The sequence below is a fragment of the Ciconia boyciana genome, chromosome 1 (genome assembly GCF_034638445.1).
Source record: "Ciconia boyciana chromosome 1, ASM3463844v1, whole genome shotgun sequence".
Classification (NCBI taxonomy): domain Eukaryota; kingdom Metazoa; phylum Chordata; class Aves; order Ciconiiformes; family Ciconiidae; genus Ciconia; species Ciconia boyciana.
In genome coordinates, this window is record NC_132934.1 from 216,406,411 (window position 1) to 216,429,080 (window position 22,670).

Below are 22,670 nucleotides of genomic sequence, written 5' to 3' on the forward strand. Positions count from 1 at the left end.
GTATCCCAAGGAAATTAGGGGGGCTGGGGCTTGGGCTGTCCTGTGGCTGTCCAGATGCAGTACTGGTTTGCATGCTTCCTTGCACAGTTTTGGCCTATACCAAGGCAGTGACCTGCCTTGAGATGGAGGAGATTAGCAGAAGTACCCACATTCTGAGTCAGGCATGGAAATTTGGTCAGCTCTCTGCGGGAGAAAGCAGCCAGTAGCAGATCTCTTGGCTGACCTTTGCTTGCAATACTCAGCTTCGCTGTCTCAGAAGGGATCTCCAGTCCAGTCAATCCACTTCAGACTAGTGCATCTCAGGAGAAGCCAGCTGAGACAATGGAAAGAGCTTTTTGGTCAGTTCCTAGTGTTATCCCATGGCAAGTTCTGTCTACCTCTGAGAAGAGTGACCAAGTAGTGTAAAGGACAAGGCCAGATGCCAGGAACAACTGCAGAAGAGCCTGGCTCTGGGACTGGCTGTTTTTCTCTGAGCTAGTCTCTCCATATAGCCAAAATTATCTACGTGACATCCATCTGCAGATGTTGATTTGTAACAAAAATCAAAGACAGAATGGGCTGGTGAAAGCGTTTTTTTTCCCTGACCAGGATTTTTCTTATTGAACTACAGCTGGGGGAATATGCTGGGACCCTAAACATTACAGTCCACCATGCCTAACGGACTCTCAGCTCAATACATCAGCTTGGTGTAAGCCCAAGTTCCTTCAGAGCCACCGGTACAAAGCACAGAGGGGTGGCGGTACCCATTCAAGAAAGAGATATTGGTGCATAGGTGCTCATTTCTCAGAGGAACTGTTTTGTTCCATGAGGTGAAGGCTCGCTGGGGCTCTCGGGCAATTGCCAACAGACTCCAGAGAAGACCATAGGTAATGAGTTGGCAAGTTTCTGACATGCCATACCCGTGCAGTCAGAGTCTGCAGAGGGTTCTGTAGGTCACACACAGAAGGTCACTGACAGCAATCTGAATGAACCAGGGAAGTATTCACCTTAAGGGGATGTAACATAGATGAAGGAGAAAGGTTCCTCCTCTTCTTCACTGTGAATGAAACTTCAAAATGTTGCTTGTTCTTATCTGAGTAAGAAAAAAATTAGCATCCTTCTGTTGGGGATTGTTTTTCTACAGATAGGGGATATTTCATTGCACCACCTCTCAAGAAAAAGAAATTAAGGCCATGTCTTGTTGTAAGGCATAGTGAGATGTAATTAAAGCACAAAACCTGCAGTCCTGACTTAGCCCACATCCTTGCTTTGACCAGTTTGTTTTCCTGGGTTGCATTGTTTGGAGAGAAAGTGAAAATTAGGGGAAGAAGGAATGGAATCAGGGATGGGACAAAGCCCAACAGCTACTCAGCTGGAGGGCTGTATTAAAAGTCAAGCCGCAAGGCAAACCCGTATGTTACCACATGGATTAACTCTAGCCTTCCTCCTTCAAATTCTTTCAGTTGTTCAGGTGATAATTGTTGGTCCATACCTGGCTATCCTTCTCTTTCTTTTCTTGATACCTCTGGGGATGTACTCTCCTTGCATCAGAGAGATGGGGACACTTGGACCAAAGCCAGCCCTCATTGGACACCGTGGAGCACCAATGGTAGGTCTGGAGAAGTTATTTTACATCATTTCTTCATCCTGTGTCATGTTACCTTCATCATCATCTCCTGTTTTTTTTCCATTAAATCTGTGGAGGGTGGAAGGGCAGACATTTTCATTTGGAACTGCATGCCAAAGGCATCACTGCATGGGTTTGCTAACAAGGATAACACTGTTCCTGAGGGACAAGATGGGTTTGGTGGCTAAAATGGAAGAAAACTAACATTAGACTTTAACAAGATAATGATGGTCCCTTAATAAAACCCAGAGGTGTTACAAAGGGACAGGAAGTACTTATAGCGTCCCCCAGAGTGTGTTTGAAAATTATCTGCTCATGTGCTTTTTTTTTTTCAGCTGGCACCAGAAAACACTGAGATGTCATTTCAGAAGACAATTGAACATGGTGGGGATGGTCTTGAAACCGATGTCACTATTAGGTAAGGGGAAAACATCGCATCTCACAAAATATACGCTTCTTCTTCTAAGAGTTGCCTTTGGAGACGTGCAACTCCAGGCAATTAGGTTTTACTGATGACTGGGACAGGGTCCCTCAGTTGGTGCATGATGATAGGGGCTGTAGGACATGGTTATTCTCAGGCAAGTCAATAAGCTGTAGCTATTAGTTTAACAATCATTGTTTCTACAGTATATTTTAAATGCTTTGCAGAGTATAAAGACAAGTCCCTACCCTAGTCTGACTTCCAGGCCACAGTGAGGGTTGTATCAGGCCTACAAACCAACAGAAAATTGTGTTCAGACTTGTGACAGCATTGTCCTAATTATTAAATCTGTAATTGCCTTTGTTTGGGGACCCATTGCCATGAATTGCTAACATGCTGTGCAGGATGTGCAGTTTTGAGGCACTGAATGAGAAAAATACTAATGCTTAGATGTTCTACTAATGTAGACCTTTCTATAAGAGAAAATTTTGCCTTTCCATCACTGTCCATTTAGACTTCAGTCCTCTGAAACACACAGAAACACTTTGGTGTCAGCAAAAAGAGATTTCAAGTATAAGTTACTATCCATTTTTTGGGGGGCTGGCAGGCATAAATGCCACCATCTCCACTTTGCCCCTGAGGAAACTGAGGCACAGACAAGCATGACTTCTCCAAGATCACCCAACAGTATTTAAGCTGGAAATAACCCGGTGTCTTGAGCCTCAGCCTTCCTCCCTATCCCACCCTCTGCACTGAGGGAGGCTGTACTGCTGCATTCACAGTGGGCCACATATTCTTCTGACCTAGCATGAGTCTGCTCATGCCATGAATGAACCCACACCCCAGGTGACCTGAACGCTTGCTCTCCAACAGCTATGATGGGATTCCTTTCCTCATGCATGACAGCACCTTGAGGAGGACAACAAACATCAAGGAGGTCTACCCCAATGACACTGCTCAAAATGCTGCGTTATTCTCCTGGGATACCCTGCAGGAGTTGAATGCTGGAACATGGTTCCTTAAGGTAAGCGCCATAAAGGACTATCATCAACTCAATGTAGAAGAGACACCAGCTGGCTGCTACTTAATAGCATGAATGTTAGGAGAGGAACTACTGGTTGAGCCAAAGCTCAAAGAAGTCAGTAGAAATCCTTCATTTGGGGTCTCCTTGCTTTGTCCAGTTGGCCTTTAGGCTTAGGAGACGTATAACAATTGGCTGGTGGGTGTTCTTGTGGCTCCTTATCATGGCAGCAGCAGAACACATGGTCTGGAGGAAAAAGATGACAGCTACTTGTGCAAGGTGCTGTGTATAACAGTCACAGCTAACATGGTGGGACAGAGAAGCACAGCAGAGCTAGCTGTGAACTACACAATTTAGGTCCCAGAAGCAGTGTCATCACAGCCTGGGTTAATTTCCCTTGTTTCTCAGGTAGAAGAGCTAAGTAAAATAAAATGTCCTCATCTACTGAGTCACCTAAAAGTCAGACTTTTTCCCTCTTAGAGATATGAGTTTTTTGCATGCAGCTGACTCCCAGAGGTGACTGCCTGATTGATTTCCTTTTTTATATCTGTTTATTTCTAGGACAAACCATTTTCATGCATGGGCTCACTGTCAAGGGCAGATAAAAACCAGGCAATGAATCAGTCAATTTACAAGCTAAGTAATTTCTTGCGCCTCGCAGACAGTCAGAATAAAGTTGTGATATTTGATCTCTACCGCCCTCCAGAGAAACATCCTTACAGGAACTCGTGGATCAACAGAACCCTGGAAGTCATCCTCAACGAGTCGGGGATTAGACCCCATCTGGTAGGGTGGCCTCACTCCTCTGTATCCCCTTTCTTGCTCTCCAGATTGGTACTTTGGGGTCATACCCTGCATGATTTCGCTTGCATAGAGTCCGGCCCCTTGTATTTCACTTGTTGTAAGAGGCATCATTTGGAGTATAGTCACTGGGTACAAAACGGTGTAACCCTACAGCAGCACAGGGAAATAAGGCAGTGTATATACCAGCTAATGCCTCAGTCCCCAGACGGCACCCTTTCATCATTGCAATAATTGGCAGCCTACTCCCTGCCGCCCATGCTTATTTTATATATTGCATAGAAACTCCTGGCTTAAATTAAAATCTATGGAGCTGGGAGCCTTCATTGCCTTCCTCCTTCCCCAGGCAATTCCCTGCTTGGGATGGACGCTAAATCCATATGGATCAGGTTACGTATCCATTGATGTCTGGGGAGTTATGCCGATTTGTATCTGCTGAAGTTCTCTTCTCCCATGCGGGGAGAACGGGAGAACAGAATATTTTCTGTTGCCTTTCCCATAAACCAAAGCTGTCTTTTCATCCATTTCAAACACCACATCTTTTGTTGGGCTGTGTGAAACGTACTCACTGATTTCAAGTTGATAAGCAAGGAACAGTGAATGCTTATTTCTTGATGAAAGCGACTTGCACGTTTTAACCCTGCATCCCAATGTTCTTTGATTGTTGAAAGAAATGCATCATTTGACAGGCTGGGTTAAACTCCTCAAGACCTTATCTTTACTGGGTTTCTGTGAAGGGCAAGGCATATGAGTAAGTCCATTGGGAATTCACTGGGTCCTCTTGTTGCCTGCAGGTCCTATGGCTGGAGAACGACATGAGGTCCTTTGTTCAGTCTGTTGCTCCTGGGTTTCAGCAGACAATGGGCAGTAAGGCCCCGGTTGAAGACCTATTGATGGACAATATTGTCAAACTGAATCTGGCCTATACTGAAATGTCCAGTGAAGATATCCGGTAGGTTGCAGTTTCAGCCCCAAGTAGAGCCGGTGGACTGCGTCTGGTGTGCATTTGCCTCATGCGTGTGGCAATGTCTCCCTCCAGTGACCAGCTCCAGGATCTATAGCATTCTGGGAAGAGCTCCTTTAGATCAAGAGACAATCTCTGTTGCATTTTGGAGGTGAAGGACTGCAGTTCACTCCTACTGTTGACCCTGTGTGTGGCCAAGAGGTGGCATATGTAATTACACCCCTCTGCCCCCAAGTCCATATTTACTTGACCAGGATCTGAGGATCTTCTGAGTAGAATAACACAGCTGTCTCCTGATTTCTTGTCTTTCTCTTCATGCCATCCCCAGTCCTACCAACACTGAGTCATGGAGAATGAACAACTATCATCTAACCTCCCGTGGTTCTTCCACAAACATCAGTGTGTGTGTGAAATGCTGTGTTGAGAGACCATCACCCTCTTGTAGCTGGTGTTTTGGAGACTTCATGTCTTGTCTCTGTTGCTACCAGTACTCCATTGCTTGTGACACACTGAAAATGTCACCTCTGCAATGGAAGGGTCCACATTCATTGCAGGAGCTTCCAAAATGGTTCTCTCATATTAAAAAGAAAAAAAACAGAAAAAAAGAAAAAAGAAAAAAAGAAAAAAAAGGAAAAAAACAGTCTTACCTGTCCAGCTCTCCTTTTGTAAATAAGATTTTTTTTGCTCTTTCCTGTGCACAAAAACACTGAAATCTAATTTAAAAAAAAAGAAGGAAAAAAACATTTAATCCTTTAGCTGAGAGTAATGTTCATGTTTTCTCAGTGATAATTTTCACAGAATTTAAAATCCGAAGTAGATCCATTTAGGTAAATCCTGGGTAGATCCTAGGTAGATTTACAAATACTGATACTGACGATACGTTCCCTTATCATTATACAGAGAACGGTCTCACTTCATGTTAAGTCTTAATAGCTTAGAAGAACTTGACAAGTGACCAGCTGATGCTGCGAACATAACAAATATGAGTAGCCAGCTTCAAGGTGGTTTCAAACACACTATTGAGAGATTACAAACACATCATTACATTGATCCATATGGCAGAGGGGCGAGCAAAGGTTTGACCTTTTGGACATTTTAACTGCATTTGCCTCCAGTGGATCAGGTATTCTGTATTGGCCAATTGTGAATGATTAATTATTGGCTGGTTGGCCTTCATTTCTATTCTTTATTTAGGTCCTAAAGCAAGCTTTTCCTACAGACAATTGTCGTTTCTCCTTGATTCAGCTGAAAGGAAGTACTAACCTCCTTGCTTTTCTTAACGAAAGCTATTGCCTTTTGATCTTTTAAAGGAAATACGCTGAGGCAAACATCACCACCAACTTCTATGTGGTCAATGAGCCATGGCTTTTCTCCCTGGCGTGGTGCTCTGGGGCACACTCTGTGACCACCAATGCCGTCCACACACTGAAGAATCTCAACCAGCCACTCTTCCTCATGGTAAGTGAAAATCCTCCCCCTCCCAGGGAGAGGAGGTAGGGTTGGGATGTTCATGGTTACCTTTGGAGACTATGGGCCAGTTCATGCATGGATAAAGGAGATGACTCTTTGCGTGAAAAGGAGTTGAGTTGAAACCTGGCTTACCTGGCACCTGTGAGCCACTCCAGGTATCACCATACCCTTCTCCTCTTTTCTCTTGGCCCAGGTAGAAGTGCCCTGCTTGTTAGGATTTGCAACTTAAACCTTGAGATGAGGGAAAAGAAGTCATATTGAGACTTGTGTGGGGAGAAAGGAAGGGCCTTTGAGGGTACATGTAGCTGATGCAAGAGAATTTCCATTTCTAGGTTTTTGAAGCACTTTATTGATATCAGAAGTTCCTCATTTCCCAGGGCCTCCCACCACCCTTCTCAGACTTGGTCTGGTGCCACAAGCCCAAGGGAAAAAAACCATAGAAATAACCCTTCCTTGCTGGGAGGAATTTTTTTCACATAATTTGTATATTTCCTATTCTGCCTTGGACAACCTCTAGGGCTAAGGAGCACCTGGGGCACTGATCCCACCAGGGTCCCTGCAGCCTGAAGGTTACTACTTTGAATAACTGGCTTCACACTCTTGAAGTAGATTTTTATGATGCTCCCATCCAGAGAACTGCAGTGTTTCTGTCCATTCTGAGGGTGGGTGGAGGTCCAGTCTAAGGATGAATCTTCAGATGCTCTTAGATTTAAAGCAGGAGCCACACCAGATCCTTTGTGGTGTTCACTATAGGACAATTTTACCAGGGAAAATGAGATGCCACCAGTTGACGTTAACGTTGGAGGGAAGCAGAGAGAACTAAAGGGCCTGCCTGTTCAAACAAGAGGTCCCTGTTATATTCACTGTGATGTGGTCCAATCTTCTTGGCCACCCAGCAGATCTGCTTTTATGAGAGGTGATGATTTGGCACCAACACCCACTGGTGGGGTGGCCAGTTTGAAATGCCACCAAATGCTTTAAGCACCTGGGAGATGTTACTGCATATGCACACCAGACAGCAGAATTGCTGTAGTCAAGCAGCAAGAAAGTTTGAGGAACTTTTTTGCATATCTCGGGGTCCTTGGTGGTGGACATATACTCTGTTGTTCTCTTCCAGACTCCGCAGCAGTACAACATCATGTGGATCCTGACAGATCTGACCTCTGTGCTCCTCATCTCACTCATCTTTGCTCTGCACTGGTAACTACCAAGTTGCTAATGGCCATGCTAACCTGATCTTTTGCACCAGGTGGAGGGAAGAAGGGATACTTTCAGGTGATCTGAAGGGTTAAAACTACTTTTGAGGACATTTCTTTTCCCTTCAGAAACTAGAAGAAAGCACTGAAAGTCTCCAAAAGCTTCTCTGCTGCTCCTGCTTGCTCTCATTTTCCCTTTCCGTTTTGGTAGCTCAGGCATTGTCTCTTGTCAGGATTCAGTGGAGACCTGGTGGATTTACAGTAGCAACATAAACCAGTTATCAAAGCTGATGGGCTGAGAAAGGGAATGATTTTTCTATTATTACTATTTAGACACTGTTGCATTGGACTGACTTAGGAGGAAAGCTCTCAATGTCAATATTTGAGCACCCCGTGTCCCTCTGTCTGCAGATGCCAGAGCCCCTGAGGAAATTCATCCTCTCAGATCAAAATATCCGAGTGTGTCACAGACACCACATTTTGTTTCCTGTCATGCCATCAAAGATATTGCCTCTGTTTAATAATTGGGAAATCTGGAGTTCACAGGAGAGGCTCACTCCAGCAGGTCGGGTCGGGCTGCTGGATGCTCTGCTCTGCCACGGTTGGATGAGGAACTTGCCTGTGTTCTTATCCCAGTGGTGACCAAGGAAAGCAGGAGGTGCTGGGCTCAGCTCTTCAGCTGGCCAGCTGTGGATGGGTGGAAGGACCAGACCAGCCAGCCCAGGGGTGTTTTCTGCAGGGGTGCTGCAGGTGACAGCAAGGGGAAACTTCAGGAAGCTGCTGGGTGAGCAGTCTGGATTGCTTGTAACCATGATTTGCTTTGGCATAGGAAAGGGTAGCAGCTCTGATTTTGCTCTGGGGTGGCAGAGAAATGAATTAGTAGCAGTACGGCCAGGTGATGACCTAGCAGCTGTACAGGCATGTTTGCTGGGCCTCCAGGCTTTTCCCTTCCCAAGGCAAAGTAGCTCCTTCCCTTTCTTCCTCTGTCTCCCTGCCCTGCTCTCAGCAGTCCTTCCTCAGGTCCTACTTTAGCAGCTTTCACCTTGCTTTCAAGGCTGCAGGTTGCAGGGTCGTTCGCAATCACCCCACCACCATCAGACCTTCCCATGCCTGTCTCCTCCAGGGTCCTGTTCATGTTGTTTGTGCGTTTCCCAAGGCCCTGCAGATGCTTCTGATCCAGTCAAATAACAACCTCTTCTGGGCTGGCATTGCAGCAAGGGCATTCAAGCCCTCCTCAGCAGTGCCTGAGAGCCCTCTGTGGTCTTGTTTGCTGGGTTTATGAATGCACCGAAATCACAATTTTTAAATTTCCCTGGCTGCTTAGGAACTAGTGGCTGCAAACCTTTCTGGGGCTTTTGAGCTCTTAAATATTTCTTAGAAAACAGGGCTTAGTCACAAAGTTGCCTTCAAAATGCTGTTGCACATATGAAGTGTGAACGATGAGACATCACAGGCATGCACTGGAGTCCCTTCTCAGTAAGGACCTGAGGAAATCCCAAAATACCAAGGCAGTTCCTGCCCTGACAAAGTAGAAAAAAGGTGTCCAGGGCACCAGGGAGCTGCGAGAGGAACCACAGCAAACGGTGGCCTCACCCAGGTGCTTTACCCCATGCAGGTGGCGAGAGCGGAGTTTCTCCTGCTGTGCCCATGATGGTGGCCCGATGCTGGAGAGCGGCACCTACAACAAGTTCAGGACAGGTGAGTAGGGCAAGGAGAGCTGGGAGCCTCATCCTGCTCAGGTCATCTCCATGGGGGCACCAGGGTCCTGATGGATGGGTTGGTGATCAGTGCCCATGTTGTAGTGAAGGATAGAGGCATCCAGGGTTGTCTCAGTAAGGGTGCAGGTGGCAGTGGTTCTTCCCCTTTGTTCAGCACTGGTGAGGCCACGTCTAGGCACTGGGTCCAGTTCAGGCTCCCCAGTACCAAACAGATGGTGACAGATGGGAGCGAGCTCAGTGGGGCCACTAAGCTGGAGGATGGGGCATTTGAGATCTGGGCTCGCACAGTGGGACAGAAAGTCAAGGGGCATCTTATCACTGCAACCATCTAATGGGAAGATGTAGAGAAGATGGAGCCCGATGCTTCTTGGATGCACAGTGACAACAGCACAAGCTGCAACCTTGGAAATTTTGACTAGATATAGAGAGAAAAAAAAGAAATCTTCCCTGTGAGGGTGGTCAGATACTGGAACAGCAGCCCAGAAAGGTGGGGAATATCCACGCTCAGAGATGTTCAAAGCCCTGAGCAGCCCGATCTAATTGGCCCTGCTTCAAGCAGAGGTTGCGGCAGAGACCTCCAGACATCCCCTCCAACATGCCTTACTCTGCGATGCTGTGAAAAAAGCCCAGAGGTGCTGAGCACTCTTGGGTCTGCAAGGCAGGTGGGATCGGCTGGGGACCCTCCCACACACGAGGTTTCTCCACCCGTGGAGCTCTATCATCGAGACAAAATGACCCAGCTTGGGCTGCACACATTTTCAGCCAGGTTCTGTTTGCTCACCACGGCTGGCAAAACAACTGCAGATGTTTTGGTAGCTCACTGTGTGTCCCCTTTTCCAGAGCTCAGCGACATGCCTGCCGTCATGACCTGACAGGCAGGGAGGGGACGCAGACCTGCCATCTTGATGAGGACTGGAGAGCAGACCCTTCCCTGCAATGCAAACACCAACCTGCCAAGGGGGCCAGCTGGGGGGCTCAGATCCTCCTGGTGAGGAGGAGCCATTTGCCTCTGTGACCCTGCCAGAGATGAGCACCGAGCACCTCTCCTCCAGTTTTTCTCACAATCTCACGCCTGGCAGGGATCCCTGGAGTGTAGGGGAGCACAGATGGAGTTGCAGCCATGAAGAAGCTGTGCATCATGGTGAAATGCAGCAACCACATGGGAGCCACTATTTACCTCTGAGACCATTGGCATCCCACAGGGCAATCATCCTGCAATCCCTCCTGCCGTGCGTAAGCCCTCTGTTTCCACAGCTATGTTTTACACATGCTGCAAACATCTGAGCATCCTCCAGTCCTCCTCGTTCTCAGCTGCCCACATGTCTCCTGTCAGACCAGCCTCTTCTCCACACACTCCCTCCCTCCTTGCAGGTCTCCTCCCCTCCACACAAGCCCCACCACGATGGTCAGGTGCTGCTGGCTGGGTCACTAGGGCCCATACCTTTATATAAGGCAGGCAGGGGCAGCTTAGGTTTTTCTTTTCCCCACTCTTGCCCTGCTATAGACCCTAACAGGACAGTCTTTTCCCCTTGGCTGTGGGCAAGGGCATATCTTCCCATGGGTGCTGAAGGACTTTTTCGTGCCTTGGCCATGTAGCTACTGGGACTATGGCGAGGAGCACACCACTTTTCTTCAGAAGGATTGAGCTGCATGTGAATTGGTCCAACCAAGTGTCCTGTTTGCTTTTCCCTTGGAAAGATCTGTATACCTGCTCTGCACCCTAGGATTTATTCTGATTTTCATTTCTCCCAGTGGCTCCTGGCACACAGGGGGAAGGGGGTCTATGCCCTGCTCTACAAGGGAGATGTGAGCATCTCCCAGGTTTAAGCCATAAATTTCTACTTGAACAGATAAGAAGAACACATTTTTTTGTAAATTGCAAGTGCTGTTTTAAATACATTTTAGCTCTCCTATCCTGTTTTGTTCTTATTTCAGCAAACTGGGAAAGGGGAAGAAAACAGTAGTCTTTACCTGAATCAGGGTACAGACATTTTCTCATACATGAGCCTCATGCAGGTCAGTGTTTTTGCTAAATAAAGCTATCACAAGTGAATTGTGACAGGGAAGCATTAGGTTTCAGAGTTAGCTGTGCTGAGAAGCACTCAAACCTTTCCAAGTTGCAATGTTGGAGTATTTTGGAGGCTAGAAACACAAAAAGGCAGCATCTGCCTTTGGAAAAGGGCTAAAGGGCTGGTGGATTGGTGTAGAACAGCTCCAGATCTATGAAGCATGGGGATAGGATGCTACTGATGGTGTTAAACCTCCTCCCCATGCCCCGCATCCATAGCTGGTTCACAGTTTTTTGTGGGTACCACTCATGTGGAGGTATGTGAGCAGCAAAAATAGGAGGTGGAGAGGGTGTGGGTTGAGCAGTGGTATGCACCATGGGGTCCTCAGCCTGTCCCCTGGTGTCCAGGTGAGGGACTTGGCTGGCGCAAGCTGTGGTCTTCCAGTCATGACTTTTAATATGTATTAGGAAAAGCCATCTCAATGCGCCTTCATCCATGTATCTAGCTGCTGCTTGGTCATTATGCAGTTATGTCTGCCCGTACTTACCTTCCTCATCCTCAGCAGCCTTGTCCAGTAGAGCCTGGCCAATTAGACCTGTGGTCTCCTGCAACATCTCAGCTACTATTTTTGCTGCTTCACAGCTAGCAGGGTCTGGCAACACCGTTAAGCACGTGGCTGGTAGTCTGACTCCCACATGCAAACTGTTCACCCAATACTTCCTACATCCAGTGATTCAGCTCAAAACTGGCCTTTGTGGAGGAACTAGCCCTTGTCTTAGAGGATAAGCAATGGAGACTCCCCAGGCCCCAGTGGTTTTTACCCAAAAAGAAAAGATTTCACTTAATTTCCAGTCCGGGCATACTGATGATTTGCTCCCCATTGCTGGGTACTCTCACCAGGAGTCCCACTCTGCAAGGAGAAGTCTTGTGCCCAACAAGGACCTGGGAGCCCTGAGCCTACCCTTCCCCATGGAGACACCACCACAACCGCGCAGTGCAGAACAGCCTCCCACAAAACACTTGATGCTTTTTAATTAGAGTATTTCACTTGGACATATGTTTTTCATGTTACATCGTTTGGTTTGAATACAAAGAGGCCAGCAGATGCTAATACATATGACACACAGGCACACGCACACAGAGTCCCGGAACCCCCCAAAATGGTGGGGTGCGTGGGAGGCTGACAGAACTGTGAGTGGAGGGACGAGGGTGGTGGCAGGGGAAAGTTGGCCCAGGACAGTGCTGGAAAACATTGCTATGCTGCATCATCTACCGAGCGTGCTGTGGGAGGTAGGGTTGGCTGGAAACTCACGAAAGCAGTGGTGGTGGTGGGGATGATGGGCACGTGTCTAAGGACAGGTAGGATCCCTGGGACAGCTGGATCATGGCAGCTGGGGAGGGGAGAGAAGCATCAGAGATGGATGGTGAGAAGGCAGCTTGGCTCCCAATGTAGCCTTGGCTGGTGTAACCATGCTCCCATCACCAGAGTGCCTTGCGTAGGGGGACAGTGGAGGAAGGTGATCTCCTAGCAGCCCTGTCTGGCTGGTGGATGTCTCTGTGCAGCATCTCATTTGCTTTGGTGGAGGAACCGAGGTCCCAAGTCACTGCTGCATCCCAGTCAGATGTCATGGTCCTTGAGGTCTGGTAGGCAGTGCTGCCGACTCTGCCTGGCACGCCATGGTGTTGGGTGACAGAGCCCAGTGAGCTTAACAGAACAACACACAACACCATACAATATGGACTTTTATGAAAGCAGCCACACTCAGCCCAATGCACAGGACCAAGAGAGGTCTCCCACATCCATTCAGTGTTAGTGATGCCAGCACCAGGTCTTGGTGGACAATTCTCACCCCTCCTGTTGCCACACACCCAGGCACGTGCTCCTTTGAAGCCTGGATTTTGGAAAGGCACCCCAGGCTCCTTCCTCTGCATCCCCCCCAGTCACAACATGGCTTCAGTCTCCTCTCTGCTGGCAGGTCCCATCTGTGCTCCAAAGCAGGCTGGTCCGCACTGTGTGGCATTGGGCAGAAGACGGGACAACCAGCCAGCAGATTAGTACAGCCAACCAAAGATGGAGAAAAGCCCACTGAAATCAAGGGCCTGCCCTCGCTGTGAGTGGTTCAGGTCCAGCTGGGACTCAGAGACATTTTATACAGCAACACACATAAAAGCATAATAAAATCATTAGCTGTTTCCAACCCTGATGGCCAAGGCCGTGTTTGAATAACAGCTCAACACAGGCTCGGCCTCAGTCTTCCAAGTGTGGGGACTTCAAAACCCCTACATCCATACTGAAGCTTGCAGTAAAGATCCTCCCAGGGTTAATTTGCCTAGACACAGGGGGCAAAAGGAGATAATGCATCTTCCAAGCTTCACTTCCAGCTGAGCCCATACGTTGGGAAAGATGTGCCTTACGCAGCCTCCAGCAGTCACGGCTCTGGGGGAATCCCCGGGCGAGGGATTGTCCTGCAGGTTGCCCTCAGCCCCGAGTCAGTGTCCAGATACCGGCACGAAATGCAGGATTTTTTTTTCCTTTTTAATATTTTAAAAAATAAATAGAAGAAGAAACAAAACTTTAAAATTTGTTCTTTAAATATTTCCAGCATTGCACTCTAGCCTGTTTGATCAGTAGTTTGTTTATTCTGATTCCTAGTTAAAATGTGCTCCTCCCAGCCTGCTTTTTCTTTCTGTCCTTCTTAAGAACACGACGTATTCTTTTCTAATGTCAAAAACCAAGCCCTGCAGTGTTCATTGGATAGCTTCCCAGCATGGATCGGGGCTCTGTTACTGCTCTTCAAACCTGAAATGCCCATAACCTCACCAAAAGCTGTTAGCATCCCGATAGCTCTCTCTTACTTAAGAAAAAACCAAACCAAAAGAAAACAAGCCACACGCACACACACACACAAATCCTCTTTCAAGAGCCTTTGCGATGCCAACCATTGGGTTCAGGCAAACCTCCTGCCGGAGTGTCTTTGCTCAGTCACTGTCTGAGAGCAGTGGTGTCCCCTGGAAACCTTGGAGGTGTACGATGGAGTCGGGGTGCAGGGTGGGGAAGGAGAACGGGAGGTCAGAGATAGTCGTCTTCGCTGGAAGGGGAGGTGGGATTTGAGCCCTCAAAGTCAGAGTCCAGCGAACTCCCTGATGGCGTTCGGCTCATCTTCCACATCTGGGAGGCAAAGGTTCTCCCCCAACTGCACGGGTATCCCACAGGCCTCAGCTGGTGAATTAGCCCCATGGCCACCTGCCAGTGGCTTCTTGCAGTTCACTTGCCACCCTTTGCACTCCTCTGTTTGCTCATAGCTGTTAGCATCTGGCTGATGTATGAGGTCAAAAGATCATCCATCTTGTACCCCTGAGGAGGAGAGAGAAGACGTTACCTGCTTTAGAGCACAGTTTACAGTCTCTGGCTCGTGCCTCCTGAACACACTGGCTACCAGTTGTTGACTTTCAAGTTTTCAGGTAGATTTTGACCTGTTCCACCATTCTCCTTGGGTGAAATGATACCACCACAAGGAACACAGTCCAAACATAATTTGCAGTGTTGAGATGGAGGAACTCACTGTCCCAGGATGCTGTTGAGGCTAAGGACGTAGGGAGCTTTGGATGGGAACTGGTTTTTCAAATGGCCAACAAAATCCTGTATGCCTCAAATTAATAACAATCCAGCAGGAATTTTTATCCTTCATGCTTTGGGTTTAAGGTAGTCTAGGAGGAGGTTTGATGCTGTGACTGTTACTAGGGACAAGCTGGGCAAAGGATCTTGGTAAAAGGGCTCGAGTACACCCTGAGCCCACATCTGCTTTAATATGCTTTTCAGTCCAGTGACACGGAGCACTGCCTCATATGCTCCTGAGATGGCAATGTCCCAAGCACCTCAGGCTTGCTCGTAAGTTGGATGATGGACCAGGTGAGAGCCCTGATCCATTGAGCAGAGCCATGGAAAATCCAGAAGGAAAAAACACATCTGGGACTCTTTTAATAGACCACTTTCAGCCCCGAGAATCCCTGAGACACAATTTGCTGGAAGCATTTAATTTTGCCTGCCAAAGTCAGGATTTGGTTTAACTGTGCCCAATAATCTTTAACACTCCTTACCAGGGAGGTCTCGCAGAGCAGCTTGCTTCCTCTCACCAGGTTGCCAATGGTTATATGGAAGTATGTGTTGCCACTGCTCCAGTTGGAGATCTTGGTGAAGGGGTGAGTGATGAGAATATCCTGGTGGGAACACAAGACTGACACTCAACACGCGAGAGCCTCAACTTTCATGAAGGGCTGCGGGGACCTCTCATATCCTTGTTCACTTTCCATCAAAGCAGACCAAGGATGTCTACTGAGATGAGACTGTACCATGGCCTCATGGGAATGGCAGTGAGATACAAGACTCTGGATCCTCCAGTGCTTGTGGAGGACTGCTGTACTAGAATGACCATGTGGCTGGTGGAAGTAACTACTAGGAGCTCATTTACTCCAGCTCCTGTCCTAATGTCTGTGAAAGTATTAAGGAAGGAGTGTGTGTATCCTCCAGTTACAGGGCCCTAACAGTGGATGCTCCCAGTCCATCTCCTCTTGAAAAAGGCTGGGCTGGCTCTGTGCAACAATGAATTTCTGCCTCCAGAAACTTTTCTGGCTATCCAGCCTTTCTAACTAGGTTTAATGAGAACTCCTGAAGTTCTGAAGAACACGCTCTTTGGGATGACCTCTGTGAGGGGTTGGGGAGTGGGCTCAGGAGCATCTGGTGAAGACCTCAGTTTTGCTTACCTTGGTTTTGGGATCGATGAGGCTGACTCCATGCTTATTGATGGCAATTAGAAGGATTTCTGGATAATTTGGCTCTGTAGTTTGCTGTTGGAGATGAGATGAACTGGTTAGGGGATGTGTCATGCAAAATCAGACCCCCTCCTATTTCCTCTCTCCCTATCTTCACCTGCCAGCATTTGGTGGCCCATTAACTGCTTTATCCTTTAAAGATAAACATCGAGCTCATTAAGGTACCAGCAATAGTCAGGGCTGTCGAGTTAAGTACAGGTCTCCTAAATGCATGATAACCAGTAGGTGAGTCGCTGACAGCATTTAGTTCCTTGCCATTGGCAAGGAAGAGCTGTGACAGGCTGGCAAACCCCAGACATCTCCTTTACCCTCCAGTCCCTCTGCTCCTCCTCATGCCTGCTGCTGTGGACCTCCAGGCCAAGACTACACTGCTCTGTCCCCTTCTGATCTTTACATTCAGTTTTGTTGCTGCTGGTAAACACTTCTCCCAGCCCTGTGCCAGGAGGACCTTCAATTTGTTCCATTGTTGAGGTAGGGCACAGGGGATGGGGGCTCAGCTCCTGGCCCTGCCACAGATTTCTTGGCTACCAAGTCACTTGTGGTGGAAAAATCACAGGATATAATCAGATCCCTTATGCCATCTAATATGGACATGGCAGAATATGAGATGCCCAAGTTCAAGGAACTGATGAGTCATTTCAGCAACTTGTTTCCAGCCCAGGCTCACTGTGTGGTCACTGAGAAGAGGGATTTGCAATAAGATGTCCAGAGTACTTGGACAGACTTCATGACTACTGGCCTCTTCTGTCTTTGATGCCTGGTGCCATGGTGGGTGGTCTGGATTTGGTTCGTGTGCATGCGGACATGTCCCTTGGAAAACTGCACGTTCCCCTTTGCCTTGACAAAACAGAGAATTGCTCTTGGCTCTTCATCTGCACAGCTGTGACTATAGACCCAATGACTGAGATATGCTGAAACTACAGTTCCTCTGTCTGTGTAAAGACTCAGGGCAGCAATAAATGAGCATATCGGCCCTTTACGGACGGAGAGTCTCACACCCTTTCCCTGCTTCATCAGGGTCATCCCAGTCTGATCCAGACACTGGGACAACCCTGTATACCTGGAACTCCTCTGTGATACAGGGCTCCTGACCTTGGCTCAAAGCTGCCAGAGAACCCCCAAGAAGGGCAGGTACCTTCACTTCAAAGAATGCTGATCCAAACGTAGGCCACTTGAAGATAATCTTTAGGAAGGCAAGTTTGGCTTCTTCTCTTGTTTTGCCCGCGTGCTTATTGTAGTATGCCACGATGGACTGCAACAGAGAACACAACATAGCTGGAGGGCTTGCACTGCCTAGCACTAGGGGTGTTTGCAGGGAAGGAGCATCAGTCCCACAAAGACGGTCTCTGCTCCAGTGAATACTTCACAAAAATGCTGGCTGGTCACTGGAGCAGGGCCTAGAACCAAGGCAAGTCCTTCTTTCTTTAGATGAGCTGTGCTGGTGACTCCATTAAAAGGATTGTCAGTTTTGATCCTCCAATTTATGCAACAGAGGAGACTGAGAGACCTTCAACCCAGAGAAGCCGATAGCTCACTAGTTAGGCATATGGCTGAGTTCAAGTCCCAGGAAACAGAAAGGACTTGTAAGACTATTTCTTGGCAGTGAGCCACCTATGTTATTTTATGGCTTTAGACCTGTCTGTACCTGTGCCACAGCTCTCCCTGTGTAAAGCAGGGAGAATTATGCCTCTACTCAGCAGTCTGCCTTAAACAACAGACCTTTACATGAGACCGTCTCCCAGCATGTGTCCGTATGGTGCTGCATCCACCACCACAGCCACAGCCACGTGCAGCGCAAACAAAACCCACTGCAAGGCATGCGTGTATGAACACGCATGTACACTTCCTCCTCTTGGTGATGTTGGGGAGGCTGCAGCTTGCTAAGGCTCAAGAGGAACATGGGCCACCCATTCTGGCAGCCCCACTTCAACACTGAACATCAGACAAGCCACCCAGGAGGCTGGGCTTCCCCCAGCCAGGCCTGGCATGTGACTCAAGCTGTGGTTTTACCCTTTTCCAGTCATCTGGAGAGAGCTGCCGGATGAGGTCCTGAGGCACCAGCTCCTTCAAGAGCTTGGGAATGCTGGGAAAATAGGACTTGTCATCCTCAAACTTCACCCGGTAGATGAGAGCCGCTAGCTGCAGGACCTCTTCCCGTGTGCACTTGTGGTAGCCACGCAGGTACTTCGGTAACTCCTGCATGGAGGAAAGAACAATTCAGAGATAGAGGGGATGACCACAGACCTTCATCCTTAGATGTTAAACGGAGTTTGTGGAGGTCTCCAGCCCCTGGCTAAGATGCTCTGCCCTGGGAACATGTGTAGCAGTTGTGCTGAGTGTGGTGGAGAGGCAGCTGCTCAGCTGAGACCACACCAGATGTTTAAAGATCCTCTCTGGTCTAAAACAGTTTCCTGTTATGTGGAACAGGGAGGTTCCTGTGTTAGCTATCAAGTGTGTGAACCTACAGGCTTGTTCACCCTCCCTCATCCTAGGAAATCCACCCCTAGTAATGGTCACTTGGAATTGAATGGTTTTTCTGCTTTTTTTACAATTTTAAAAATCTATTCCCTCATTACCCAAAGCGTCTGAAAATGTGTCAAGTGACTAACTCAAGCACTAAGGGATACCGTCATATTGGGATAACCACTTTATGCAGGCAAGAACACAGGGAGTGTGTGTGTGCGTGAGAGAGCACTTTGGGACATGAAGGTGTCTCTTCCATCCCAGAAGAAACAAGGGCAGAAGAACTGTAACTTCTTACCTGACTGCTGGGACTGTCACAGCTCATCTCCATGAATGGAGGTGGCTGAAAACCCTCAGGATGCTTCTGCATTCAGTTTCTCCCATTTCTTGCTGCTCACCCAAGAACAGCTGGCCCAAATCCCAGCTGAGCTGGTTACCGTAAAGTGCATGAAGGCTGCTCCTCACCATGCAACCCAACAGCGCTCTTTGTAGTGCTCTATTTAAGGCAGGACTTCTTTTTATTTAATGCAAGACTTCATCCATCTGCAGAGTCTTTCTAACCCATTCCTAATTCCTCCCAAGTCTCCACTACTATTGCAGGCTCCCAGAGTACCTGGTAATAGTGGAAGATTGAGTCTGCCATCGAGTCCTTTCCAGGCGTTGTGTTGGTCCATAGCTTCTTCATGAAGAACACTTGGTAGGTGAGGGAAGGCACTATACCTGTGCAAAGGAAGCAGGGAGTGGATATGTCAAAGCAATGCTGTGAGCATCAGCTGGCAATCGATCGCTGTCCCTGCAAGCCAGTGGTGCCCATGTGCCGTCACAACCTGCAGGGACAGAGGCACTGGCAAGACTCTGACCTTGCAGAGAAAACCACATCTTTCCCTTGCAAAGCTTTCATAAAATGGAAAGAGTGTCTGGATTCATTTGCATGGCTGTACTTCAATGGTAAAGCTCACGTCTAATGCAGAGGAATTGCACCCTGGAGTCACCTGGGTCTTGCAGCCACTGATACATTTGGCAGAGCCACAGCCAGCTCTGCTGCGGACGTGGGCAGCAAGGCGAGATGAATCCCACCACTGAAACCTCCCCATGGGCCAGCCCTGGGGAGCTGCCCACCAGCAGGTGCTCCTTGCAGGGGCCAGGTCTAGCCCTGGAGCAGAGGTCTTGCTGCTCCGGGACAGGTCATCCCCCAGATGCTGTCTGCGGGGCTGGTGCAGATAGCACACCCACAGTAGTGTGGCCCAACAGACGTGGCAGACTGTGTGGTCAATCTTGTTTGAAAAGGCTGGAGAGCTCTAGGAGGGCTCTGTGTGACCCACAATAGAGAAAAGACAGTTACCATCTTTTGCTGGCCTTGCTTTCTTTATCCAGTCTGTCAGGTGTCTCACAAAGTCAAAGAAGAAATCTCCCTCGGGCACACTGATGACCTGGGGGACACAGCACATGGTTACAAAGGCTGAGCAAGTGGCAAGAGGCCACAGGCAGGGTTGGCCATTACCCCATCTCCTGTAGTTGTTGCTCACTGCTTTGTCCCAGTTGCACTGATGTGTTACAAACTGCTGACGTGAGAAAGCCACTGCCAGCACCTTGCTGCAGGCTCTGGCTCTAATTTCACCCATTACTCCTCATTGCAGCTTCCTGCTTCACCAGAGCAATTAATTTCCCTTCATTATGACTATCTCCATAGATTTCTCCCAGTTGCCTGAGGCAGCTCTAAGCTGCACGTTTTTCTTACTTAGGCCTTTCTTATAAACCCGACTCAGCAACAGGCTAGGAGAGCTTTGCCTGCCATCCTTTGGGATGATTGCTGTAAGTCAGGGCTGTGGGACTGCAAATCTCACCTGTAGCAGGTTCGATCTGACTTAGAAACACCACACTGCTTGCAGAGAAATGCATCTCACCTGTGAGGGTGCAGATAGCTCTGGCTCCACCAATGTGTACCCACTGGCAGGTGGGTCACCCCAAGTGCCTCGGAGCTACCCCAGCCTCTGGGTGGGTCACTCACCTTGTCGGAGATTTTGACAAAGAGGCTGAAGCCCTCAGAGGACTTTAGGAGCAGCCTGTTGGAGATGTTCTGGCAGAAGTCCTTGGCTTTCGTGCTGGACTCCACCTCAAATGCCTACAAAGAAAGGAAGATCCTCACCACCACTACCCCAAGGTTAATTTCCACTTTATGCTCTCTTTGAGGAACTCAGACACATGAAGGGATTTAGGTGCCCACCACCAATGAAATCAGTGACATTGTAGATTGTGGCTCTGGGCATGGGAAGGGACGTTTGCAGATGCTCAGCCATGCTACTGCTGTACTGTTGTGCTTTGTGATGCTCTATCTATACCCTGTGCTGGTTTATCCAGGGATCCCCCGGCAACGCAAGAGATTTTTCTGATCTAACAGTTAGATCTCAGAGCTATTTGTCGGGGGAGGGGGGAAGAGAGAGAGATACCTCCAGGCTGATTTGTCCCAACTGTCTCTCCACTGATGAGGAGGAGGTCAGATGCCTGGCTTAGACCAAATGCCTGACTTGTGGATAGCTGAAGAGAGGGGAGATGACTCCTGCTTTATGTGTGGATGGGATATCTAAAGGACTGTCCCACCTGCATGCAGGTCCCAGCCCCTGCTTTGCCTTTTGAGCTGCGCTCAGCATTTACATTGCTCCATTTTTGCTCTGCCCACTTAAAGAGATTCAGTTCATAACAGTTTAAGGAATTTAAGCTTCTGACCACCACATGCATGACTGTGTTAGCCTGAACCACCAGACCACCAGGACCCATATTCCATATCCTGCAAGAGACCAGTCTGGAGCTCAGTGCTGCTGCTGTTCAGCAGCCCTTTGGTGCAGATGCATGTTGTACCAGGGTTGATGCTCCTCTGCCAGTCCACCCATGTGGCTGCCATGGCCAAAAGGATCACAGCAAACTCATTCAACTGCAGAAGTCCCCACTGCCTCTTTCTACTGGCTCTCACACAGATGCATGTGTATAAAGCAGTGTCATGCTTATTGCTGGTCACGTAGAAAAAATGCTCAAAGTGATGAGAAATCCCAGCAGTTCTCTCAACTCTCCGTTACAGATAAACAAGGGCACGCACAGCTGCTGCAGAGGAATCATCCTTTTCCTTCCATGGGTGTGCACTGCTTTACGCATAAACCCACTTGGAAATACAGGAACTTAGTTGTGCCCAAGGGCACAAGGGGAAAGAGAGATGCGAGCCTCACAGGAAGACTAATCAGTAGCATGAGACAGCAGTATCTGCAAGGACATGCATATCTGCCCTGGCATTGATATAACTAGCTGGCTTATTAGCGTGTAAGATGTTTAATGAGAGGTTCCTGAGTGCAGGTATGATTTCTGTGTCACCTCAGGTCAGAAGGTATAATTTCAGTTACCTACTTGCCAGTGCTACCAGTCTGCCCAGTCTCCGGGTAGCCCCATCATGGTACCCCACTGGGTATAATCGGGTGGACAATATCTGCTGGTCTAGGCTGTAAATAACTGATATCCAAGGCTTGTGAACCACTGAGAGTGAATGGAGATGAACCCACCCGGTTTTCTTCTTTCTGGGGTCATACTATAAAGTCTCCAGTGAAGACCAGCACAGCACCCACATCATGAAAAAGGGGAACTGCAGTAAATCAAACCCCTGAGCTGGTCAGGGTAGGTAAGGATGGGTTTTCCTTATACTGCTCTTGTCCAGAGTCTTCTGGGAAGGCTGAGTTTTTCTGAACCAGAACCAATATTAGCCTCTTCTGAGATTTTCATAAGAAAATTTACATCCGTCCTGTCAGAAAAGAAGAATTCCTTCTCCCCCATTTACCTCATCGGTGTCATCAGGGAAGTAGACCTTGTGGAAAATTTGGGTGGTTTTGTGTTGAATGGCTTCCACTTCTACCAGATGAGGTGGGTACTTTCTGGATCCATTCCTGCAAAACAGGAGGTGGCAAGTGCCACAGCATCAAAGCAAGAATCCTTTGTTTAAATCTTCCATTTTTATACATATTCTTTTATGAGTAACTTCGGCTACTTTCTTAGTATTAGGTTTTCCCCCTGCTATAAAGAAGAAAGAAAAAATGTAATGGGTAATGTGTATTTGCTTAGGTTGTAGGTGACTTAAATGGAGCTGGCAGGACAAAGGCAACTTAATCTCTATTTTTCCCCACACAGTTCACTG

The 22,670-nt window shown here is 48.1% G+C and overlaps 2 protein-coding genes across 4 annotated transcripts in view; one reads left to right on the forward strand and one right to left on the reverse strand.

Annotated features, from left to right (window-relative positions):
• GDPD4 (glycerophosphodiester phosphodiesterase domain containing 4) overlaps positions 1-11,039 on the forward strand; it is a 38,810-nt gene extending 27,771 nt beyond the window's left edge. Inside the window, exons 8-16 of one of the 2 annotated variants that reach the window (XM_072855300.1) lie at positions 1,443-1,588; positions 1,942-2,024; positions 2,901-3,051; positions 3,610-3,834; positions 4,644-4,801; positions 6,124-6,271; positions 7,401-7,483; positions 9,095-9,177; positions 10,038-11,039. In XM_072855300.1, the coding sequence (XP_072711401.1) occupies positions 1,443-1,588; positions 1,942-2,024; positions 2,901-3,051; positions 3,610-3,834; positions 4,644-4,801; positions 6,124-6,271; positions 7,401-7,483; positions 9,095-9,177; positions 10,038-10,069 (1,109 nt within the window). In that variant the 3' untranslated portion in view covers positions 10,070-11,039. The remainder of the gene's footprint in view (positions 1-1,442; positions 1,589-1,941; positions 2,025-2,900; positions 3,052-3,609; positions 3,835-4,643; positions 4,802-6,123; positions 6,272-7,400; positions 7,484-9,094; positions 9,178-10,037) is intronic. The other variant, XM_072855301.1, reaches the window with a different exon arrangement.
• A 3,403-nt stretch (positions 11,040-14,442) lies between these two features.
• MYO7A (myosin VIIA) overlaps positions 14,443-22,670 on the reverse strand; it is a 64,187-nt gene continuing 55,959 nt past the window's right edge. Inside the window, exons 39-47 of one of the 2 annotated variants that reach the window (XM_072855327.1) lie at positions 22,317-22,422; positions 20,508-20,621; positions 19,842-19,929; positions 19,113-19,219; positions 18,047-18,232; positions 17,178-17,288; positions 15,968-16,051; positions 15,305-15,424; positions 14,443-14,561 (exon numbers count right to left, since the gene is read on the reverse strand). In XM_072855327.1, coding sequence (XP_072711428.1) covers positions 14,472-14,561; positions 15,305-15,424; positions 15,968-16,051; positions 17,178-17,288; positions 18,047-18,232; positions 19,113-19,219; positions 19,842-19,929; positions 20,508-20,621; positions 22,317-22,422 — 1,006 coding nt within the window. In that variant the 3' untranslated portion in view covers positions 14,443-14,471. Of the gene's footprint in view, positions 14,562-15,304; positions 15,425-15,967; positions 16,052-17,171; positions 17,289-18,046; positions 18,233-19,112; positions 19,220-19,841; positions 19,930-20,507; positions 20,622-22,316; positions 22,423-22,670 lie in introns of both variants that reach the window. The other variant, XM_072855317.1, reaches the window with a different exon arrangement.